We start from the raw sequence: 21,268 nt of genomic DNA on the forward strand, positions 1-21,268 counted from the left end.
TCATGATGTTGCAAACACACAAAATAAAAGTTATCCACCTTTTAGCTAAATTTTTACAGAGCGTTTTTCTGGCTCACATGGTGGTTTTAAGTGGTTCAAATTACACGGTTTTTCCTACTTGGCACCATTCACATAAACATGACTGCAAGTGGATAGTGGACATAAATACGTTCAGTGAGCGAGGTTTCCAAAAAGCGGTAGCCGTTCTTGTGTAGTACAAACATTAATGCGGTCAAATTGTAAATTCGTGCAATTTTATCACAGTTCTCTGAAGAGCATAGCACGAGATTGTGTAGAAAAGTCGAAACAACGTAAGACTATGTAAACATCACCTGCTACTTTGAGAGCTCGCGTCATTCAGACTGCGGCATTAGATCGTATATCTTAGCAGAACCGCTATACGAAAAAAAATAACAACATAAACTAGCTACATATGATATATAAACAGCTCCTTCTTGTGTTACTATATTATATTTCCTATATTTTGTTGGAGTTAAGTTGGCATAAAAGATGAATCTAGAAGCTTGTCAAACAAAAGCGAAACCTCTCGATCATCTCGGCGACGGTTTCTTCCCTTCTTCTCGCCACGTGCTCGTGTCCCAGCTGTTACGGAATTTTGTTTCTAAACTTGGTTCCGTTCCTAAATAAGACGACAAAAACAACCATTGGAAATATCCCAGCTTGCAAAATGGGTATCTTTACATCGACTCATCAACGCACAAGGACCAATCTTGTTGATAGCTGAATTGCGACCAGTTATGGCACAAGCATAAGAAACAGATTGTAGTCTTATTGTAGTCTTTAAGACAAGCTTAGATTAAATCCACAGCTTAAATTTGTTTCTGGTGTTGAGGCACAACTTGTGCTTATCACACGGCGAGCATAACCAATAACCATGCATAAGGTAAATGCATACACAAACCCAACATATCGTTGACTTTGTGCTCACAAACACAAAACTGTCACAATGAAAGGAGATAAATACAAGATATTTAGTGGAATAGAAAAAGTAGATTGGTTAGTCAAGATAATACTGTTGTATTAAAATTGTTTAAGATCTCACATCTGCTGCTGCGGATCGTTGAACAACATACCGCATGCACAAAACATCGTACAAGTCACAGAAAACATAGTACCACGATTTCTAACCCTTCTTTTAAATGAATAATATGCTATCACAAATGTCATTAATAAGACTAAAGTTTGTTTATTATTGTTTAGAAACGTCGGATGTGAACGTACCTGATACGACCAGCAAGGTGTTTCCGTGGCTCGCCGACAGGGAAACGACGTTCATATCTCCAGGAAGATCGTGGGGAAGCACCTCCTGGGGCTCCGATGCCAGTTTAGAAGCAGAACTTGGACGGCCCAATTGCCCGCGCGATGCTTTACCCCAAGAAAATATTTTTCCTTCTACGGTCGAGGCCACAGTAAATGTTCCGCCGCAACAGACGGCTTCAAACCTGGTTAAAATTTAAAAAAAAAACACACATGAAACAATATTTGTAAACTCTTGAGTTAACACAGACATATACAACAATCAAAGACAAACTTAAGTTAACAAGTTAAAAATTCGCTTGGCTGGAAGAGGGCCTACTAAGAAAATGTGCAAATGTAACCTTAACTGACAAAAAACATTTCTCGAAACTGCATCAAAGATTTACTATATATCAATATAATAACTACGTTTCCAAAAGATAATGTTAATTCTCGAGCACAAAATTTGGATGTTCTTACTTTTCGTTTAAGCCAACCAAGTGCGGTATTCTTGCTGTTGGGGTGGATTCGGTAGACAAAGCTCCAAGCTGACCACAGTTATTGTGACCGAAAGTGAACATTTTTCCGTCGTCTATAAACAAAACAAACGCGCATCTACTTAGCACAAACTTTGTCTGCAGCAATTAACATCCCAAACCACTTAATTTAAACGGCACTGGAACATTTGTTGTGCAAAAAGTAACTGCTTTAAAAGCACATTTTGTTATCACCGTTTATAATGGCGGAGTGCTGCAAGCCTAACGACACGATTTTAATATTTCCCATCGACAGAGGCTCTGAACGCAATGGAACAAAACAGGATGACTCGTCGATTTCTTTCATCACTTTTCCGTTGTGTACCACGTCCAACCCAAGCCTGGTGAAGAAGATACCTGATGTTGAGTTCTTAAGTAGCAACTAATACTTTGCCGCTGCTAACAATTTTAGGGTTGGCTGCACCAACAGTAAAATAATCACCGATTAAGCAAATCGGCAGATTAAACTGATTCATCGGTGGACTATTTTTTCTTAAGCACCAATCGTAATCCGATGATTAGAATTCCCGATTACTGATCTACCGATAAACCTTGCGAAGATTGGTCCTCGATTAACTGATTAAATTAGCAAAGGAGGAAGAAATTTTCTCCACAAGACATATTAAAGCTTTGAAGGTGGATGAGAACAGGAAACAGGGACGTCCAAAAAAAAACATGAAAGAATAGATAAAGGATGAGACAAGCAAGGTAGAACTGAAGAAAGATGCAAAGGATAAAATGAGACAGAGAAAAGGTTAAAGACGATTGCTACAAGGAAAGAATCGGCCACTCCAACTGGTAAATACAAAACAGAAGTTGGATAATACAAATCATTAGCTTATCGGCCACTTAAAATAATTGTTGTCTGCGCATCCAACCCTTAAAAATTTCTATCGTAATCAGAAACTTGGAGCCGTTTTGGTTTGAATGATCGCTCTGTTTTTCACCAGTTGTGCAACAAAGATTTTAACTCTTTACCTGTTGTGTACATTACTCCCACAAGCCAGTAGCATCTTTCGTCTAGTAAGTATCATAGAACAATCCGTGCCACAATGAACAGAAGCTGGCTCGATTTGTTCCGGTAAAGTTACCAACGTTGGTTTTGGCTGAGTTTCGCAGTCGTTCAAGCCAAGACGACCTAGAGGTGAAGAAAAAGATTAGTGGAGTAAACATTGAAAAGCTGTAGGAGCTGACTTGTAATTATATAAAACTTAATCGAATAAACGTTAACACTACGCACCACCGTCGCCTCTTCCCCAAGAAAAAACTTCCCCATCGCTGGTGACAGCCAGCATGTGATTGGAGCCACTTGCTATTTGTGACAACTCGTAGCCCAGGAAGCTTTCCACAATGGTTGGCTGTTGGAAAACATAAACGGATATTTGGTTTGTAAGCAAAGATGAAACAAAAAGGTGATTATATTGCTTAAAATTACAGACGAATCAGTTTGTTTCACAAAATGTATTGAATCCAGCAAACAGTTGTTGAAACGCTAAAAACTACAACAGTTCCAAAAAACTCGGCACAGTGAAAGACCCGCATAACATTTACGGTACGGTACATAGGCTATAAACAAATTACTAATACCTTGAGTTTAATTGCTTTGCATTTGAACGAGGTAAAGCAAAACCTTTAGAAATAAAAAAAAAAGCTCAGACCATGTTCATTGTTCACGAAACTGCTTCTCAACAAGCGTTAAAACCAACCCGATCCAAGTCTTTAAACGAACCATGGCCCAGACATCCGTTGTTTCCACTGCCGAACGTCATAAGGATCCCTCTATCGGTGAGGCAAGCTGTATGGAGATCGCCGCATACAACTCTGGTGACAGAAGTTGATTCAAATAAAAAGCAACTCGTCGAAGGTTTCAAAAAAAGAGACACAAACAAGTCTCAAAAAGAACAAGCTTTCAAAATCAGTCATGCCTTTAAGACTGTTTAATTGATGTGGTATACCAAAATTAAACTAATATTATTATTAATAATTTTTAAACAAAAATCTACACGTACTTGCTATTCAAATAATCCAATTTTTTGTGTTTTTACGTGATGCTAATGTGAGTGTAGGTTTGAAATGAAGGGGTCCGCTAGGTTAACTTACTGCTTTATGCTGACTCCGGACTGGCCTTCCATAAACCTGGGAACGAACGCTGGGATGTTTTGCGAGTCACCAAGCGCACCTGGCAAAGTGGTACCCGAGGTTGCCTGTAAAGAAATCCAATCAGCAAATGCTTAGCTTTCGCCACAGCTGTTATTCAGTAAATGACGTCGCAAAATTATATGTAGCGTAGTGGTAACGTTTTATCAAGTGGCAGGAAAAAACGCTATTGCAAGGACTGATGATGAGACATGCACAGGAGGAGGCCTGGGTCTGATTTTGAGACACCACATAAGAAACCAACTTTAAGTAGCATGTTTTTAAGTAGCATATTATATACAATTAGTTTGATTTAATAAACAAAAGCAAGCTGAACGCATTATGAATAAACGTATGTAATGAATAACTGGATATAACGCATTCGTATCAATCAAAATTGATGTGGCATGAAAGCATAGCCCAGCAATCGCAAAGCAATAAAATTAATACAACATGGCACTGTTGTGAGAAATCAAGTGAAATTAATAGAATAAATGAATGAAAAAATATGTGTGCAAAATTAAGTTTAAAGCTACCTCCCAAGTAATGAGCCTTCCGTTCTTGGTCACGCATGCCTTCTTTGTTCTCCCAACAGAAGCTTGTTCGATCTGCGGAAGCACGTTCGTTATTCCCGATCACAACTGGTCAGTTTACATCAACGCAACGTAAAATGCTATTCGCTTTTTGTACTGATCAGAAATTTGGTTTAAAGAAGTCAAACGGGCGTGCACAGTTAAGAAATGAAAGTAAAACAAGATATGATCAAAAAGGGAAAAGTTTGTGGTTATAAAGCCTGTAAGTTGATGAAAATTGAAAAGCATTATCACAAGTATATCATCAACTTTATTCATCACCATACTGTACCTGGGTATTCGAATGTGGTAACGGAAGTTTTACTGGAGAGGTGATACCTCCGCCCCAACAATATATGCAGTATAGCTTTGGATTTTTGCTCTGAAAAAAAAAACAAAAAAAACAATTCGACAAGAGTATTAGCAAACTAAAAGTAATCACAAGGGCTAGAGAGGAATTCCTCAGATGTCAAAATATAGTTACTATCACAATACAAGACAGTGCATAATATATCCCTTCAACGTCTGTAGACTTATTTATTGATTATGCCACTTGACTTGATCACTTGATGTTGTTTAGACGTATTTTTCCAACTTTCCAAAAAAAAAAACACATCAAGAATAGAAAGCTATCCGTGTTGGAAATTTTGAATGGCTCATATTATTAAGCCCACCTCGGGACCAGAAGACTTTGGGTTTATTGTGCGAGGGACGATTCTCTGACCCTCCTATACATTCAGTAATTCCGGGCCGAACAAAATTGGGCTTAATAAGCGGGTGGCCCTATTGACCGTGGACTTAACAAGCAAAGACCGTTGTACCATTACTTATACACAGAAAGAAAATTGCATCGCTGTGCATGACATGCAAGGCGTGACCTGAGGTACGCACCGAAGAGAAAGATTCAACGGACATTGTGGAGGAAGTGTGGTGAAGGTTACTGGAACGGTTTCGAAGTTCAGCTGGAGAAAGTACAGATGACACTTTCGCGTTTCTACAAATAAAAAACATGTAACGCGGCACAAAGACGTGTTCAAACAACCACCAAGTGGTGTTCCAGCGTGAATACCTTTCGAAGTACACAAACAAACAGCAGAGTTAAATGTACATTTTTAATTGACTGGAACCATGTTTATCTTCGCGCTGAAAAAAAACATTTGCAATTTGTACTTTCATCTGCTACGGCAGGGCTTGAACCACTGACGCCGGTCCGACCACCGACCGATGTTGACCGCTCTCAACATTCATCTGTAAATGATGTAGCAAGAAATTCCCAAATAAATTACCCTACCATGTAGTTGCATAGAAAGGGATTCTTCTCAGTGCTTTTGGTAAAGCGTTCCCTACATGATAAGAGTCTAAGACTGAAGTTCAATATTGATCTACGTGCAAAGTCTTCGTTAGTGCTGACTAAATGAGCCAATAAGCTGATCGACTAATCATAAAGAGTGCGAGAAAACTTGATTTCATTTACTTGACTTCGACAGCACCGATGTTGAGATACAGATCACACAGGGAACACATGATGAATGAGTCCGCCATGATATCATCAACAGACGGGCGTTTGGTAGGTTCCAAGTCCAGCATTGACATCAAAAGCTGCGTGAGGTTGTTGCTGTACTTTTTCAAAAGGTCTTTATTGTATTGGCCGTTGACAATCTTGAAGACAAGGGCAGGAAGATTCTGAATAAAAGTGTTCGTATGTCAGTGAATATAACCCATGTCGACCTTTGCTGGCAGGCCATGACATCGAGCGGTTTCCAAAATACTTGCTCAGTGTGCTGGAACATTGAAAATAACTTTATCGGAAATCGTAATATCTAACTTTGTTTCTGAAATTAGAGTTTTTACCAATTGTGTTACCGGTAGACAATATCTAAGAAACAGCTAGAAAGTCTAAGAAACATTAAACCAAGTAGGCCTACTACGTTGGGTCTGCTACTATTCGGTGAGTCCGATTCGGTGAGTCTGATTCGGTGAGTTCTTAACCTCTAACCCCTAATCCTAACCCCTAACCCCGAACCCTAAAACGGCAATGATAATTAAGCTAAGGTACCCGATAATTAAAAAAAAAAATTAAAAAAATCCCCCGTTAAGGGATCGGACTCACCGAATCGGACTCACCGAATCGGACTCACCGAATCGGACTCACCGAAACGGGCCATTCCGTACTACGTTAGCTGAAAAAAAAACTGATAGAATTGACTGGTGACTGATTCAAAAGGGGATTTACGCCTAGTTCTGTATGAGAAGTTTTCTATAGATGCTCAAAACGAGTTTTAACTGTACAACAATGCCCAAAAAAACGAGGCTTAGATCCAAACCTGGGCTTCAAAGGCTTTTTTCAAAGTCATCAGCTCATATAACATACACCCCAATGCCCAGATATCGCTCTTCTGGTTGTAAGGTTTACTGTTGCACAGCTCCGGTGATATGTAGCATGGTGTTCCAACAACCTAACAATACAACAGCTTTAAATTGAAACAATTTCAATAAGCATGTGTTTCTCTACCCGGACGGGGGGATGGATTTCAGTACTCAATCAACATTATAAACTTAATTTCAAACCATTTTTTGAAATTTAGGGATTTTCTAAACTTTTGATTAACTGTGTAAGCTTATTAATCGAAAAATAAGGTTTTTCTCCAACGCATTAGCTGTGACCAACAGATACGGTGCACAAACCAGTACCGTACATTACAGATGACGCTAGTTACTTCAAAAAATAACGGCAAAATTACGAACTCGTAGCTTTTTTCAAAAACTTTAAGAGGGAGCTTTGCAAATATTAAACCTTATTTTCCTTACACAAAAAATAACTAACAGATAGAATAGTGCAATTCATCATCATGACACAAATCGTGATTGTTTCTGAAAATGAAGACCGGAGTTGTAGCTTAAATTGTTAAAAAAGTGACTGTAGCTGAAATTCTGGTACAGTGGTAGCTAAAACATAAGAAGCTATGAAGTCGAAAGTCAATGCAAATTAAACTTTACAAATTTTAAATGAAAATCAAAGTTTCTAAAGTCTTTTCCCAAAGAAAGCTGCTGTACTCACAGTAAAGGCTTTAGTTTTTGTGTCCAGAACCTTGGAAATGCCAAAATCTGACACTTTGCAAACAGTGCATTTTCTATCCAGCAGAATATTTTGCGTTTTCAAATCTCGATGGAGGATGTTCTTTGAATGTATGTGGTGGAGGGCCACCACAATTTGTATGAAGAAATTAACAACTTTCTGAAAACAATGTAGTTAAGCTTTAGAGTTAAGTTTTGTATTTGTTTCTCGGCAACCGATTGTAGCAAGAATTGACAGCGATAGACACCGTGTTTTGCCCCGGAATGGCCCGTTTCGGTGAGTCCGTTTCGGTGAGTCCGATTCGGTGAGTCCGATTCGGTGAGTCCGATTCGGTGAGTCCGATCCCTTAACGGGGGATTTTTTCAATTTTTTTTTTTAATTATCGGGTACCGTGGCCTAATTATCATTGCCGTTTTAGGGTTAGGGGTTAGGAGTTAGGGGTTAGAGGTTAGGAACTCACCAAATCAGACTCACCGAATCGGACTCACCGAATAGTAGCAGACCCGTTTTGCCCATAGGCTGGGATCGTCAATCGTCACACTGCACCATTAATTCTGCCACAGACCATAGTTAAGGGTGGCAGATGACCAACATTAGCCCCCTAGATCGTGATGAGTGTCTGATGACTGAGGATGTGCTTTTCCAGATCCGTCCTACCCTGACATCCGGGAAATGAGGCGTAAATCAGAAAGTTAGTAAGGTGATTAAAATAATTCACGTTCTAAGAAAATGGTTTTCTGTTGAATTGCTACAATTTCTGTGATGCAAAATATAGCTATAGAAAGAAGCGATCTTCCTTTTCTTTCTAAACATAGGATTTCTTCTTGTTAAACTTATCTATCAATCATTCAAATAAAAAACTTTTTAAAACAAATATAAGCACCCCTTCCTAAAACTGAAAATATTTAGCACATTTTGACAGATTGAGAATGGATAATTGGATACCCATCAAATTATGTAATTTTGTCATAGCGAGACACTTATCAATGACTTTATGGTGGACACAAACACTTTACTTCTTACTTTGTTGTTTACCTTATTATCAAATCTAGAGTTCATGGCATAACTTAGATACGACAAAAATTGGTATCATAAAATCATTAACTATATACTTGTTAGTTAATTATGTCAGTCCGCATTAAAGTGGGCACATCAAATATATACAAAACTGCAGTAATTTTGACAAATTTACCTGTTGCTTGAGCGGCCCGGTTTGCATTTTGAGATAGTCATATAAAGTTCCACCTATATAAATGAATGACAGATTTAGATTCTAATTGATCTTTTTGAAAATAATGATAAAAAGTTTTTGCTTTAGTAACAAACTAATGTTGACATCGTTACCATGAGTTATTTTTAATGGACAGATTTAACCAATAAGTCTTTTGCAAACTAGCCTATTCCACTAGAGCCGGTATGTTTTCACAACACTTTAAACATACACTAAATGTTATTACGATACGTATTTCTTAACTCACTTCATACAACTTAAACCAGTAGCCAGATTAAACCAAAATTGTTTGACTTCTAAACGCAAACAAAGATTTGATAGCACAATATTACAACATGACCTATTTCTACTTGCAATCTACGGATATTAAACAACATAAAACCGCACCTTGGGCATATTCCATTCCGATCACAAGGTTATTTCCATCAAGAAAGTTTTCATAATATTGAATAATATTCGGATGATTCAACACCTTTAAAAATGCAAGGAATAAAAATATTTTTATTGTTTATCATTGCAAGCAGTAGAAACTTACACAAGGCTTTGAGTCAAATCCAAAATAGAAACATGAAACTAGTGTAAAAGTTAATAAACACCATTGATTCTACAATTAATCAAAAAAAATATAACAAAAAAAGCAAGGCTTAAGCAATGGAAACAACAATTCGAAAGTAACCCATCATACACAAAAATAAAGATTCCACCATCAGACTTCAGAGTCCCTTCCCCCAACAGCAAACGTCCCCTGGGCAAAGTGGAAAACCTTGAATCAACTCTAAACTGGTGTTGGCCGCACTAAATCTGCAATGGTAAAGTGGGGCCACAACACGAGCCCAGTTACATCTATCTGTGGCACCAAGCTCCAAACAGCAGACCAATTTCTTGTGTGCCCCTAGCTTACCAGTTACCACCCAGTGCAGAAGGTGACACCTTTCCACACACAACTCTGTTGCAAAGGAATGTGTTGATCAGTGGTCTATCAACTAAATTTAGAAGAGTCGATAAAACAATAGGGTATATATATTAAAAACACACTTTTAATATTTGAACTTCATTTAGAGCTGAAGCCCTTTCTTCAGCAGTCATTTGTTCCATTGAGATTTCCTTCAAAATCAGCAACTTTTTATCCATAGACCGTATCGTCAAATGAACTATTCTGTAAACAGCACAATGATTTTTTTTTAAAGTTGTGACTATCAACATTGAGTAATGAGTATAGTGGTCTACTTGAATGAATAAACTTTCCATATTAAAAAATGGGCATGTGCTTCAGGTTGGACAAGACCTTAACACTATCAAAGACCATATTATGATATAGAATGTTCTTTTTGCACAGATCAATATTTCTCTATTGACTCATTTAAAATTTTAAGCAAAGGCAAATCCTAATTTGACACAAAAATTCAGGAAGCGCTGTTAACCAAATGCCACAACCCAAACAACTTTGTAAGAAATTCTACAAAATTGTATAAATTTGCAACTACATAACTACAAATTGTAGTCATGTAGTTACTTTTGCCTAATGCAATTTGTCTTTTGTGTGTCTGTTTTCCACGCTGTTGCTTTTAATTGCTGCATATTTCCTGATAATGCTTAAAGTCAGTTGCTAGTTACCTACAAGAAGTTGAAATTTATTGCATTTTTATAAATATTTTCAGATTCAAGATGAGGGATCACCGTAAGCAAAGCTGAAAACATTCGAATGTTAAAACTATTTGTAAATATGCAAAATATATTGATATAATGCTCAACCCTGTTGTATTTTTGTATCTGCCTTCTTTGGTACAAGAAAGCAAACTCTCTCCGGAAGTTATAATATCTTAACGTATGTTGAAAAATCATTTTTTGTTTAATTGACAAGCTAATGCAGGTTTGACTATAAAGATTGCCAACTTCAAATAGTTAAATAATAAAACCCAAGACAATATTACCCATCTGTATATGCTAACAGTCACTGCGATAGTTTTGTATAAACCCTACTTCATGTTGCCACTAATGCAGATTTATAAAGAAGATACTTCGAATATCCTCTAAGTCTAACGCAGTGGTTCCCAACCTTTTTTGGTACATTCCTCCTTTGCTGATTTGAAAATGTTTATTCCTCCCCTGTATCAATTAAGCTTAACAAAACACGCTGATTTAATAACGAAACATCATTTATTTTAACTCAATCAGTCAATGAGAAACTAGTGTTTGTTTATCATCCGAGAGTTGCTGAATGCGTGGCATAGTTTGGGAAAAGCACAACGTAGGTCATCTTCAACATCGAGTCTATTTCTTTGTTTGGTCTTGATTTGTAGCAGAGTAGAAAATCCTGCCTCACACAGGTATGTAGACATACAAGGAATAAGAATGCGCAGAGCTTTTTCGGTAGTTTTCAGATAGGAATCTTTCATTTCAATCCAAAACTGTGTGAGAAGTTTTTCATGATAAGCTTGCCTTGCTGAAGAATCATTAACCAGCTCCAAAAATTCGTCTTGGTATTCATCTGAAGGCTTTCAACGGAAAATGTAAAAGGATTTCTAACAAAGTCAAGTTCATCATTCGTAATTTCTGGAAAATATCTCTCAAATTCGCTTTCAAGTGTTGACAAATGTTTCAAAATACCATTTTCGATTTGCACTGGCAGTTTATTCTCTCTGTTATCAAGAAGCATATATCTAATTTCTCAAACATTGAATAATTCTGCATTCGGATTTTTCGTTTCCAATTTGACAATTTTGATGTGAAAGCTTTCAATGCATCAACAAATTTAATGATGTTGGTATTCCTGCCTTGCATCTGAAGATTGAGTTTATTAAGTTGTTCAAAAATGTCACATAAGTAAGCCAGAGAGAGCATCCATTCTTCATCATCCAGCCAGGAACAATAACTCTGTCTTGTTTTTGAGTTCACAAAATGCTTTAACTTCTTCTCTAAGTTCAAAGAATCTTCGAGTTACATTTCCTTTGGAAAGCCATCGAGTTTGAGTATGGTAGAGAAGCACCAAGTGGTCTGAATCCATGTCGATACACAGACTTTTAAAAACACGCGAGTTTAAAGCTCCGGCTTTAATGAAATTAACAATTTGTATCATCTGTTCTAAAACTGTTTGAATTGAATCAGGTAAAGTTTTGGAAGCTAAGGCTTGCCTATGCAGCATGCAATGAACACTTTTGCTTGTTAGAGCGAGCTGCTTCACAAGAGCTTGAAAACCTGAATGACACCCCAACATTGCGGGTGCTCCATCTGTGCAACAACCAGCAAGATTATTCCATTCCAAGTGCTCAGATTCAAAAAAAGTTGAGACCTTTTCAAAAATGTCTGCTGCTTTTGTATTCGTTTCTAGAGAGCTGCAGAAAAGAAACTCTTCCTTAAATGCATCATTGTAAACATATTTTACAAATATCATCAACTGTGCACACGATGAGATGTCAGTGGATTCATCCAGTTGGATTGCAAAAAGACCAAAGGGAGCATCTTTGATTAGCTGCACTATATGACGTTTGATGTCATCAGACATATCTTTTATGGGAGCAAGTCTTTTAGGCGCAGACAGTTAGGCGCCGGTCTGATAGGCACGCACACTGTGGCGTCTGGATATTTAGGTGCGGAGCACTGTGGCGCCCGTTTATTTAGGTGTTGTTCCCAGTAAAGTCTGCAGATTGTATCAGCTTGGCAGGTAGGGCAATGCTTTTCACACAAAATTTTGTATTGAACAGAAAAATATGTCATGGCTTCCGTGAGTGAAGCTGCTTAAACCTGCAATGCTCTTCACGCAAAATGTTATATTGAACAGAAAAATATATTGTTTTTTAATGCGCGTGTTCGGCATTTATTTGTTAGTCGAGGTTTGCGTCGGCAAAAGCTTTATCAATAAATTATTCAACTTTCTGACTGAGTTCACTTTTAGTTAAGTCAAATAATAACTACACTAAACATCAGTAAAAAATATACCGTAGCCTATATTCAAGCGGGTGGTAGGCTTGAGTGAAGCTTAACTTAGTTTTCCGTCGAAACTCCGACTAGGTTTAATAACGAACAAAGTCGCACCATTACGCTTGCAACTTGTAGGCAGGGTTCATATGCCCTATAGAAATGTATTCATGTAGTAGAGCGTTATCTCATACGTAGTTACGTATCCGCCACAAGACCAATCCATCCCGCGTAGAAGTAATTGCGAAAGATAACAGATTAAGTAAAGTTCCATCTGACTGCAACCTGTGTCCACTGTTCAGGATGCATAGTGAATGTCCTGTGGAGATGTGCTAATATCAAGAGTAGTAGCCTAGAGCGGTGTCTCGCACCTCATCTCAACACGCGCATTGACAAAACAACATATTTTCTGTTTAATATAACATTTTGTGTGAAAAGCATTGCCCTACCTGCCAAGCTGATACCATTTGCAGACTTTACTAGGAATAGCACCTAAATGAACGGGCGCCACAGTGCTCCACACCTAAATATCCAGACGCCACAGTGTGCGCGCCTGTTTGACCGGCGCCTAACTGTCTGCGCCTAAAAGATGTGGACCCATTTTTATTCGTCTTTGAATTGTGTTATTTGAGAGTGGAACAGCAGCTAATTTTTTTTCTGCATCTTTCCCAAGAACTTTATCAGCCATTTTCAAAACACAAGGCTTGATTAATGCTTCCCCAATAGTGTGTGTTTTTTTTTGCTTTGCTATTTCTAACGCGACCTCATACGATGCTTCAACAATTTTGCTGTTTCTTCTACAAAACTTGCTCGAAGCATCCAGTCTCATCATTTTTAGAGCTTTATTCTTCCGCTCAAAGTAGCTTTTATCTTTATCTTTGTTCTGAGGATGCACACTTTGCAAATGTTGCTTGAGCTTCGCTGGTCTCATTGAGTCATTACTGAGTACTTTATTACAAAGTACGCAATGTGGCCTCTCCACACCACCGACAATCACTGACGTAAAACCATACTGCATATAAGATTCATCATATTTATATACGTTTTTTACTGATCATGTCGCTAAAACAAATTTGGCTAAAATTTGCAACTAGAATTTGCATAAAAATGATACAGTAAGTTGCTTTAACTAGCAAGCTACTCTCGTGCTGCAAAAGTCACTCGATTGCAATATCTTTCTTACAACTACAGTGACTGGCGCCAAATGCTTATGTAATAATGAAGTTAAATACACTACTTAAAATTATTTGCATCACAACTAAGTCCCAGTTACGTAACAATGAATTTTGCATTGCCAGTAATTTGCATCACTACTAACATTGACTAGCGACCTAACATTGCATTTGAAATAAACTGCAAAAAAATAATATACCAAGCAGCCGCAACTCGCAGTTTAAAAACCACTGGCCTTCACAAAATAGAACTTGTAAAATTCCTCCCTTGAAACTGTAAAATTCCTCCCTGGGGAGGAATTCCTCCCCGGTTGGGAACCACTGGTCTAACCTATACCAAAATGATACAATTGAAAACTAAATAACCAAAAAATTGATAGATTGAAACATACCCAAAAGCACCTTTACCGATGACTTTGATTTTTTCATATTTCTCCATGTTGTTAAAAGGAAATTTTGATTCAATTTTTTTAATGTTTTAGAAACTTGCGATGAAGTGGTTTGGTCAGTTTAGAGAAAAAACACACAATGTTGCATGCATAAAAAATCCATGATGATTAAAAGCTTTCACAATTATTTTCATTGCTTAACTTCAGCATATAGCCTACAAAATTGCACACAAAATACAGCTAAAAACCAACACAAGAAGGAGTTAACAAGATAGGCTATAATTATGTTAAACCAAACACAAAAACTAAAGTTACCAGCAAAAAATAATCAAAACTTTTTCAAAAGATACAGCACTATATTAATTCTACCAAACCAGGTTCACAGTTAGGTTATTATTTTGTTTAAATTAAAGTTAGGAACATAATTCTATCACATATTTAACGGTATAACCTACGATATCAACTAAGCATTTTTAAGTTCACTTTTACATCGAAAACGAAATACAGGTAGAAAATGGCTTGGTTACAACAATTACTGTCAAGAACTTGTCTGCTTTGACTGCCAGCACCAAATACAAATCAAAAAACAAACGCTAGCGAACATATACATTGTTTAGTTGGACAGACGGGTCATTCCAGCTCAATTCACCCAGTGCTGTTAACACCACCATCACCGATTTTCCTCAAATTTGGTTTGTGGTTAGGTTTTGGGCAAAAACGCATAAATTTTAAATTTTATTAAAATCCGGCCAGTGGTTTTGGAGATATGGGCCTGTGAAATTTCGTATTTTGGGGGAAAATTAGGGTACCCGGCTTATTTCAAAATGCCATTTCTCAGCAACCACTGGGTGTATTTTAATGAAATTGGTGTCATTTTGCAGGAAATTGGTCAAGGATTTCATTTCTGTGGTTAATTTTCAAAAATAAGCATGTTTAGGGGTAATGACCTTTTGACCTTTGCTTTGACCTTGATTTTGACCCTGTGGATCACGTGATACAAAAAACTTGTTCACATGAAAAATATTCCTTGATACCATCTCTATAACATATGAAAAAATGGGAGAGGTAATATTTTTAGTTTAGCCATAGTTTTCATTCAAAGAGGACGATATCTGTGAAATTTTCATAAAATCCGGTTAGCTTAAACCTTATATTGTAGAATAATTCTTGCTGCTCTTGCAACAACAGTGCACCAGCTTCATTTTTAATATGAGAAATTGATTTCGCCATACTGTTATAGCGTGGTCAGTCTGATAAGGTATATCGTTATCCATAGGCGCCGAGTTTTCAAAATAGCTGGGCGGGCGAACACATACTGTCACGTCATTAAGGTTATTTTGTGCGTTTTACAAAAGGGCGATTTTGCTAGGTTGTTGGGCTAGCCTAGTTTTACATTTAAGTCTATGTCTCCTCTAACACGATTTGGAAACAAGTAATAAATATAATTGGTACGCAACAACGTCTGGTCCTGGTAATTCAGTTCCGCATATTTTTTGTGATTGGTATGTGCGGGTTGCGGGACGAAACTTGCGAGTTTAATATCAGTGACGTAACAAACGCAACTGTGATGATTGAGACGACAAATTTAGAGCATTTTGGCAGCAGAGTTAATTGATAACGTCGTTTGGGAGAAAATTACTCCTTTGAAGAACAATGCTACAGTTTTTACACCGATTTAACATCTGGCGATGTTAAAACGATGTAAAAGCAGTGGAAATTGCGGTCAGACTTTTGCCGCAAATGAAATTCCTCACAGGTTTGCGCAATTTACTTGATTTATAGCACTGGGCTACCAGTAGCAGAGTGGAGACAAACGGCGCGGCTGGACACTTTTGCTCCTTTAACGGCGAATCAAGGTTGTTTGACGTTGCATGAATGTAACAATGGCAATAATTGACAAAAACTAATCGCTTAAGTAGTAGGTCTAGTAGGGCCCAACATACAAGGAATTCAATTTTTCAATGTCAAGCCTGACCGGATTTTGAAGCTTACAAAGAAAAATTGAAAAAAAGATTCTCGTTGGCAAAGACAATAAAAGGAACACTAAAATTCCATAGATTTGTTCCGATTTCTGAAACAAAGTTATTCGCGTACAAACTCAGTGCTCAAAAAAATCTGCCTGAAATAGTGTCAGTGAGATGAAGACCTTGCACTTGAAGCATTGAATGAACCTATCAACATCGCAAAACAGACATATGTGTGCTGACTGCTGTATAAATGATTATGAACCGTGGATAGGTTTGGTGAAAGACATTTCTGATGAGTTTGGAGACTATCATGTAAACTTTATGCATCCTCATGGTCCAGCCAGAATCTTCTACTGGCCTACCTCTGCTGATAAATGCTGGATCGATATTAATAACATTGTTTGTATCATCGAAACTCCTTCCGTGATTGCATCTGGCAGATGTCGTTACATTATTTCCAAAAACGATACAATTAAACTTCACAGGTTGTGTAAAAACTGGTCAGCTCAGTGATTGCTGTCTATGGAAAACTTTCAGAACCTAACGTTTTGTCTGTTGTGTCTTGACTGAACTGTGTCATTTAACTCATTTTTATGCAGTATTAATTGGGAGCGTTTATGTATTACATCATCAGAATTTGAGATATTTTACCCCCTCCCCCATTTGCCAATGTTATAAGCTTATTTTACAAAAAAACAAACACCCCTCATCATCATTTTGGACCCATTCTTTCTGATGATGCAATGTGCATATCGTTCCATTTGTACATACCATATATACTATTTTTGAAGGTGATTTTAAGAAAATTTATTGAAAAATCATGAGACATGCAAACTTTGAGTAAAAACTATGGCTAAAATAGAAATATTACCTCTCCCATTTTTTCATATGTTATAGAGATGGTGCCAAGGAATATTTTTCATGTAGACAAGTTTTTTGTATCACGTGATCCACAGGGTCAAAATCAAGGTCAAAGCAAAGGTCAAAAGGTCATTACCCCCAAACATGCTTATTTTTGAAAATTAACCACAGAAATGAAATCCTTGACCAATTTCCTGCAAAATGACACCAATTTCATTAAAATACACCCAGTGGTTGCTGAGAAATGGCATTTTGAAATAAGCCGGGTACCCCAATTTTCCCCCAAAATACGAAATTTCACAGGCCCATATCTCCAAAACCACTGGCCGGATTTTGATAAAACTTGAAATTCATGCTTTTTTACCCAGAACTCACACACAAACCAAATTTGAGGAAAATTGGAGATGGTGGTGTTAAAAATGTCATTTTTTTTGGGTGATTTGATGTGGAATGACCCGGACACAGAATATTGAAAACTTGTGATGCACTAGTATTAACATAAATTGCTTCAGGTGATACATTGCATATTTTTTTTTTCATAACTGCTGGTTTCACACAACCATTATGTATTGTTCAAACTGATGCCATGTCTCATGCATACTACATATCCAGTTAGCTAATTTCATTTGCTTATTAAAGCAGGTATAAAACAATTGAAGACTCTACTTGGACTTGCAAGTCAACTTGAGTTGAGTTGCTACGCCTAGATTTAGTTGATGAAATATTACTTACAGTATATATGTTAAAGTATGATTTTGGTCAGTGTTAGTATGCAAATAACTCAAGCATAATTAACATGTTCTCTTTCTAAATTGCATTCTGAAACTGTTCATCACAAGTTAATTTTCAAATAATGACACTTGACCCAGCAGTTCAGAAATTGTGATGTGTTTCCTTTATCTCTTTTTTCAAGACAATTCCAATGAAATCATCAAAAACAATTCACATTCTTACAAAAGTGTTCAGCAACTTCTGGAGTTCTAAAAAGAAAAAATTTCAATATATTCAGCACTCCAAGCACAAAATTGACATCCAATTTTAATACAGAAAATGACAACTACAAACTATTTTCAAATTTTATGTACGAGGTAACATTTACTCATTTCACGAAGAAAAAAACCCAATGATGTTGTTAACTAGATGATGCACAAGTTCCAGTATGTGTTGAACATAGTGATAAACTAACACAAAAAAACATTTAATTTGTAGATGTATGACACTTTACAAGGAGATCATATGCAGTGATATAATTGATTCAAAGGCTAGTAAATGTATATTTTTTTCTAGGTTGTTTTGAATTTAATGAATGGCAAATTTTAAAATCAATATCAAAATGAGTGGATTTCTCATAGACAATTCAACTTAGTTTATTTGAGATTCATGCCTCAAAACAAAAAAATTAGAGGATTAAGTTTACTTATAGATCAAAAGGCCTATCGAAGGTCTTTGAACCATGTTTGTTTAAGTTCAGATATTAAGTGTAGTCTGCTGTATTACATTCCATCAATTGAAAAGTTGTAAAAGCATTCTTACAACAATCTTACTTCCAATAGATTCAATTACAGCCTGGTGACACCAAATATGCTTTCTCCAAAATTCACCTTTTAAAGACAAAAAAAAATAACACAGTAACAACAAATCTTCTTGTGTGTTAAATACATTTGAATGGAAAATTTATATCAATCTTGTTCAAAAATGTTCTTTTAGAGAATAGGCAGCTAAATAGATTCACATCTCAAAATTTTGAAATCTATGATTGAAAAAACACAAATCCGGCCGTTGCTTTATGCAATCTGAGCAAAGATATAGTTCAGTCATCACTATCCAGATTTACAACCAGACTTGTTGTTTTCGAAGTGATATGTAAAGCTACGGGTGGAACTAAATTTAGCATGTTTAACATGAACATACTTTTTTCACATTTATCATAGCTTAACAAAACTGTATGTTTCACTATAGTTTGTGTTTTGCAAGGGTCTTTGTAATCTGGCTTTAGTCTTGATAAAGGAGTGACCATTTCAATATCAACAGGTTCAATGTTGTATTCTATAACAGAGTTTTGCAATAGTGTAAGCTCTTTTGGTGAACTGCTTCTAGATTTTTCACGTTCGGTGCAAATTTTTTTTTTGGCAGGAGTATAACCGTAATTAGGATCCGTGGATCTTGGTAAAGCGACTTTAATCGATGATGCCTTTGGAGAAACACTGGTTTTCTTTGCTTGTTTCGGTTTACTGGGACTACCAAATGTTCGTTTATTAGTTGGTGCTTTATGTGGTTGCTTTTTCTTATCTTCAACTTCTCCCATGCCTTGTAGTCGAATAACCAATGCATCTGCAATTTTACTGAGAGCTTCCTGTTCTGCCAATGAAAGTTCTGTATATTGAAAATCTTCCGTTTCATGGTTTGCTATTGTTTGTTCATTAGATGACTGAAAGATTTTTTCTTCAGTAGGTCCAAGCAACAGTTCCTCTATTGCATCAGCAACTGATTTATATCTGCCATCTTTTGTATATTTATGCATGGCCAACATTGCTGCTCTTACACTACTTGGACGATCATTAGATGTTGGCTTTGCAAGCATTTGATAAGTAACAGGAGAAGATTTGAATCTATATTTCACCTTTAGCAGTTTGTCTCTCTTTAACAAAGCATAAATGGACTCTCCTAAAGTAGAATAACCACAACAAAAATATTGAAACTTTTCTATAACTTCTTTTGCAGCATAGCCAAAGTTATACAAAGTTGTGTTTTGAGCTGTAGAAGATTTTTCTTCAGTTTCTTTCTTGTCCATAATATTTGTAAGGTCATTCAATTTCTTAAAACCACTTCCAACTACAACCATGTCGACAAGGTCACATCTGTGCTTGCATCAAAACAACTTTTGATGATCCAAAAATGATCAGAATCAAATATGAGATCTCAGACAGATCGCTGGTAGAGAAGTAAACCAGCGGTTAGGGTTGCCAGAGGTTTATTTGAAAAAGAACCCAAGCTCATGCAAAAAGTAGCCCAATTTTTTGGTGGTTCTAAAATGGAGCCCAAGCAAAAAGATAGGTTATTATACAAAATTCTTCCTGAGCGCTTGATTATCAGTGCCAAATTATAAGCGTTTTTCCAGATCTTCACATCTTTCAGACAGATGGGCAACCATGCATTCACTCAACCATGGCCACCTAAAGATACGGCCTGATTTGTCACATTTTACAGACATTTTCAGGTTTTTCTAACTTTGGGCGAACGTTTAAATAAATTTTTGTAAAAATTAGATTTTTATGCTTTCTATATTCTTTTCCCCAGATGACACAATAGTTTTTAACATCCTTACATGTTGAAAAACAAAGAAAATTTGTTTCGAAGATTTTAGTCAGACTGTTAATTTTCAATAACAGTCTGATTTTGCGTTTTTCAACTTACTTTTTCTCATTTGCTACTGCTTCCCCAAGGCAACAAAAAAGTTTTATGTCATTAGGAAACCGCAAAAAGTAAAAGCATCTCAGAAAATGTCAGTCAAACACTAGCAGTAGCTGTAATCAAAATCTGCAAAATGTGACAAATCAGGCCGGATCTCCAGGTGGCCATGACTCAACTCAATTGGTTAGCGCGCCACTTCTGGAACAAAGAAACTTTTTTTTTTTTTTTATTATTTTTATCCTGCATTGCGGGAAAGCGGACTTGAGCGCTATGCATCGGTGTACGCCTTCCGACGTACACCTGACCCACGCTGCAGCCGACTGCAATGTCTGTTTCCGGTTGTCTACTCTACTTATGACTTAAATTTGGTACTACCCATTACTCGAATTGGATCACTGGGTAGAGGCAATTATCGTAAAGTTTCTTGCCCAGAGAAACAACAGCAAGTGCGGGTGGCTGGAATCGAACATGCAGGCTCTCGACTGCGAACCCAACGCGCTAACCACTCAAGATCAACAGCGGCGCTGGTTCGACTCTCGGGGTGTGCGCTTGATCAACGCACGTTAAGGACTGCTTTCATTTTTGAAAAATTGGTAACCCTGCCTGACAGAGGCCTCCTAAAACCCTGCTCCGCTCCGATAGCTCAGTTCAGCGTGGTCCAACTTCTTTTCACCGCGGGCCAAAAACTTATTTTTTTTATCTTGCGGGCCAATGTTTTTAAATAGCGATTCATAGGCTTATTGCT

The 21,268-nt window shown here is 37.0% G+C and overlaps 2 protein-coding genes across 2 annotated transcripts; both read right to left on the minus strand.

The window, feature by feature from the left end:
- Window positions 1–551: 551 nt before the first annotated feature.
- LOC145784620 (serine/threonine-protein kinase Nek8-like) lies at window positions 552–14,334 on the minus strand. The gene is made up of 18 exons (XM_082596485.1): window positions 14,288–14,334; window positions 9,844–9,964; window positions 9,196–9,280; window positions 8,770–8,822; window positions 7,560–7,736; window positions 6,826–6,957; window positions 5,976–6,184; window positions 5,393–5,495; window positions 4,794–4,883; window positions 4,466–4,537; window positions 3,894–3,997; window positions 3,500–3,614; window positions 3,034–3,151; window positions 2,772–2,931; window positions 1,989–2,134; window positions 1,738–1,849; window positions 1,243–1,463; window positions 552–640 (listed from the first exon to the last, which is right to left on the minus strand). The coding sequence occupies exons 1-18, from the start codon at window positions 14,332–14,334 to the stop codon at window positions 552–554; spliced, it is 2,154 nt and encodes a 717-aa protein (XP_082452611.1).
- Window positions 14,335–14,524: 190 nt separating this feature from the next.
- On the minus strand, window positions 14,525–20,002 carry LOC145784627 (uncharacterized). Its single transcript, XM_082596494.1, has one exon. It carries the CDS (start codon window positions 19,952–19,954, stop codon window positions 18,923–18,925), a length of 1,032 nt encoding a protein of 343 aa, XP_082452620.1. The 5' UTR covers window positions 19,955–20,002; the 3' UTR covers window positions 14,525–18,922.
- Window positions 20,003–21,268: the final 1,266 nt, after the last annotated feature.

This window comes from Aplidium turbinatum, chromosome 15 (assembly GCF_918807975.1).
Source record: "Aplidium turbinatum chromosome 15, kaAplTurb1.1, whole genome shotgun sequence".
Classification (NCBI taxonomy): Eukaryota; Metazoa; Chordata; class Ascidiacea; order Aplousobranchia; family Polyclinidae; genus Aplidium; species Aplidium turbinatum.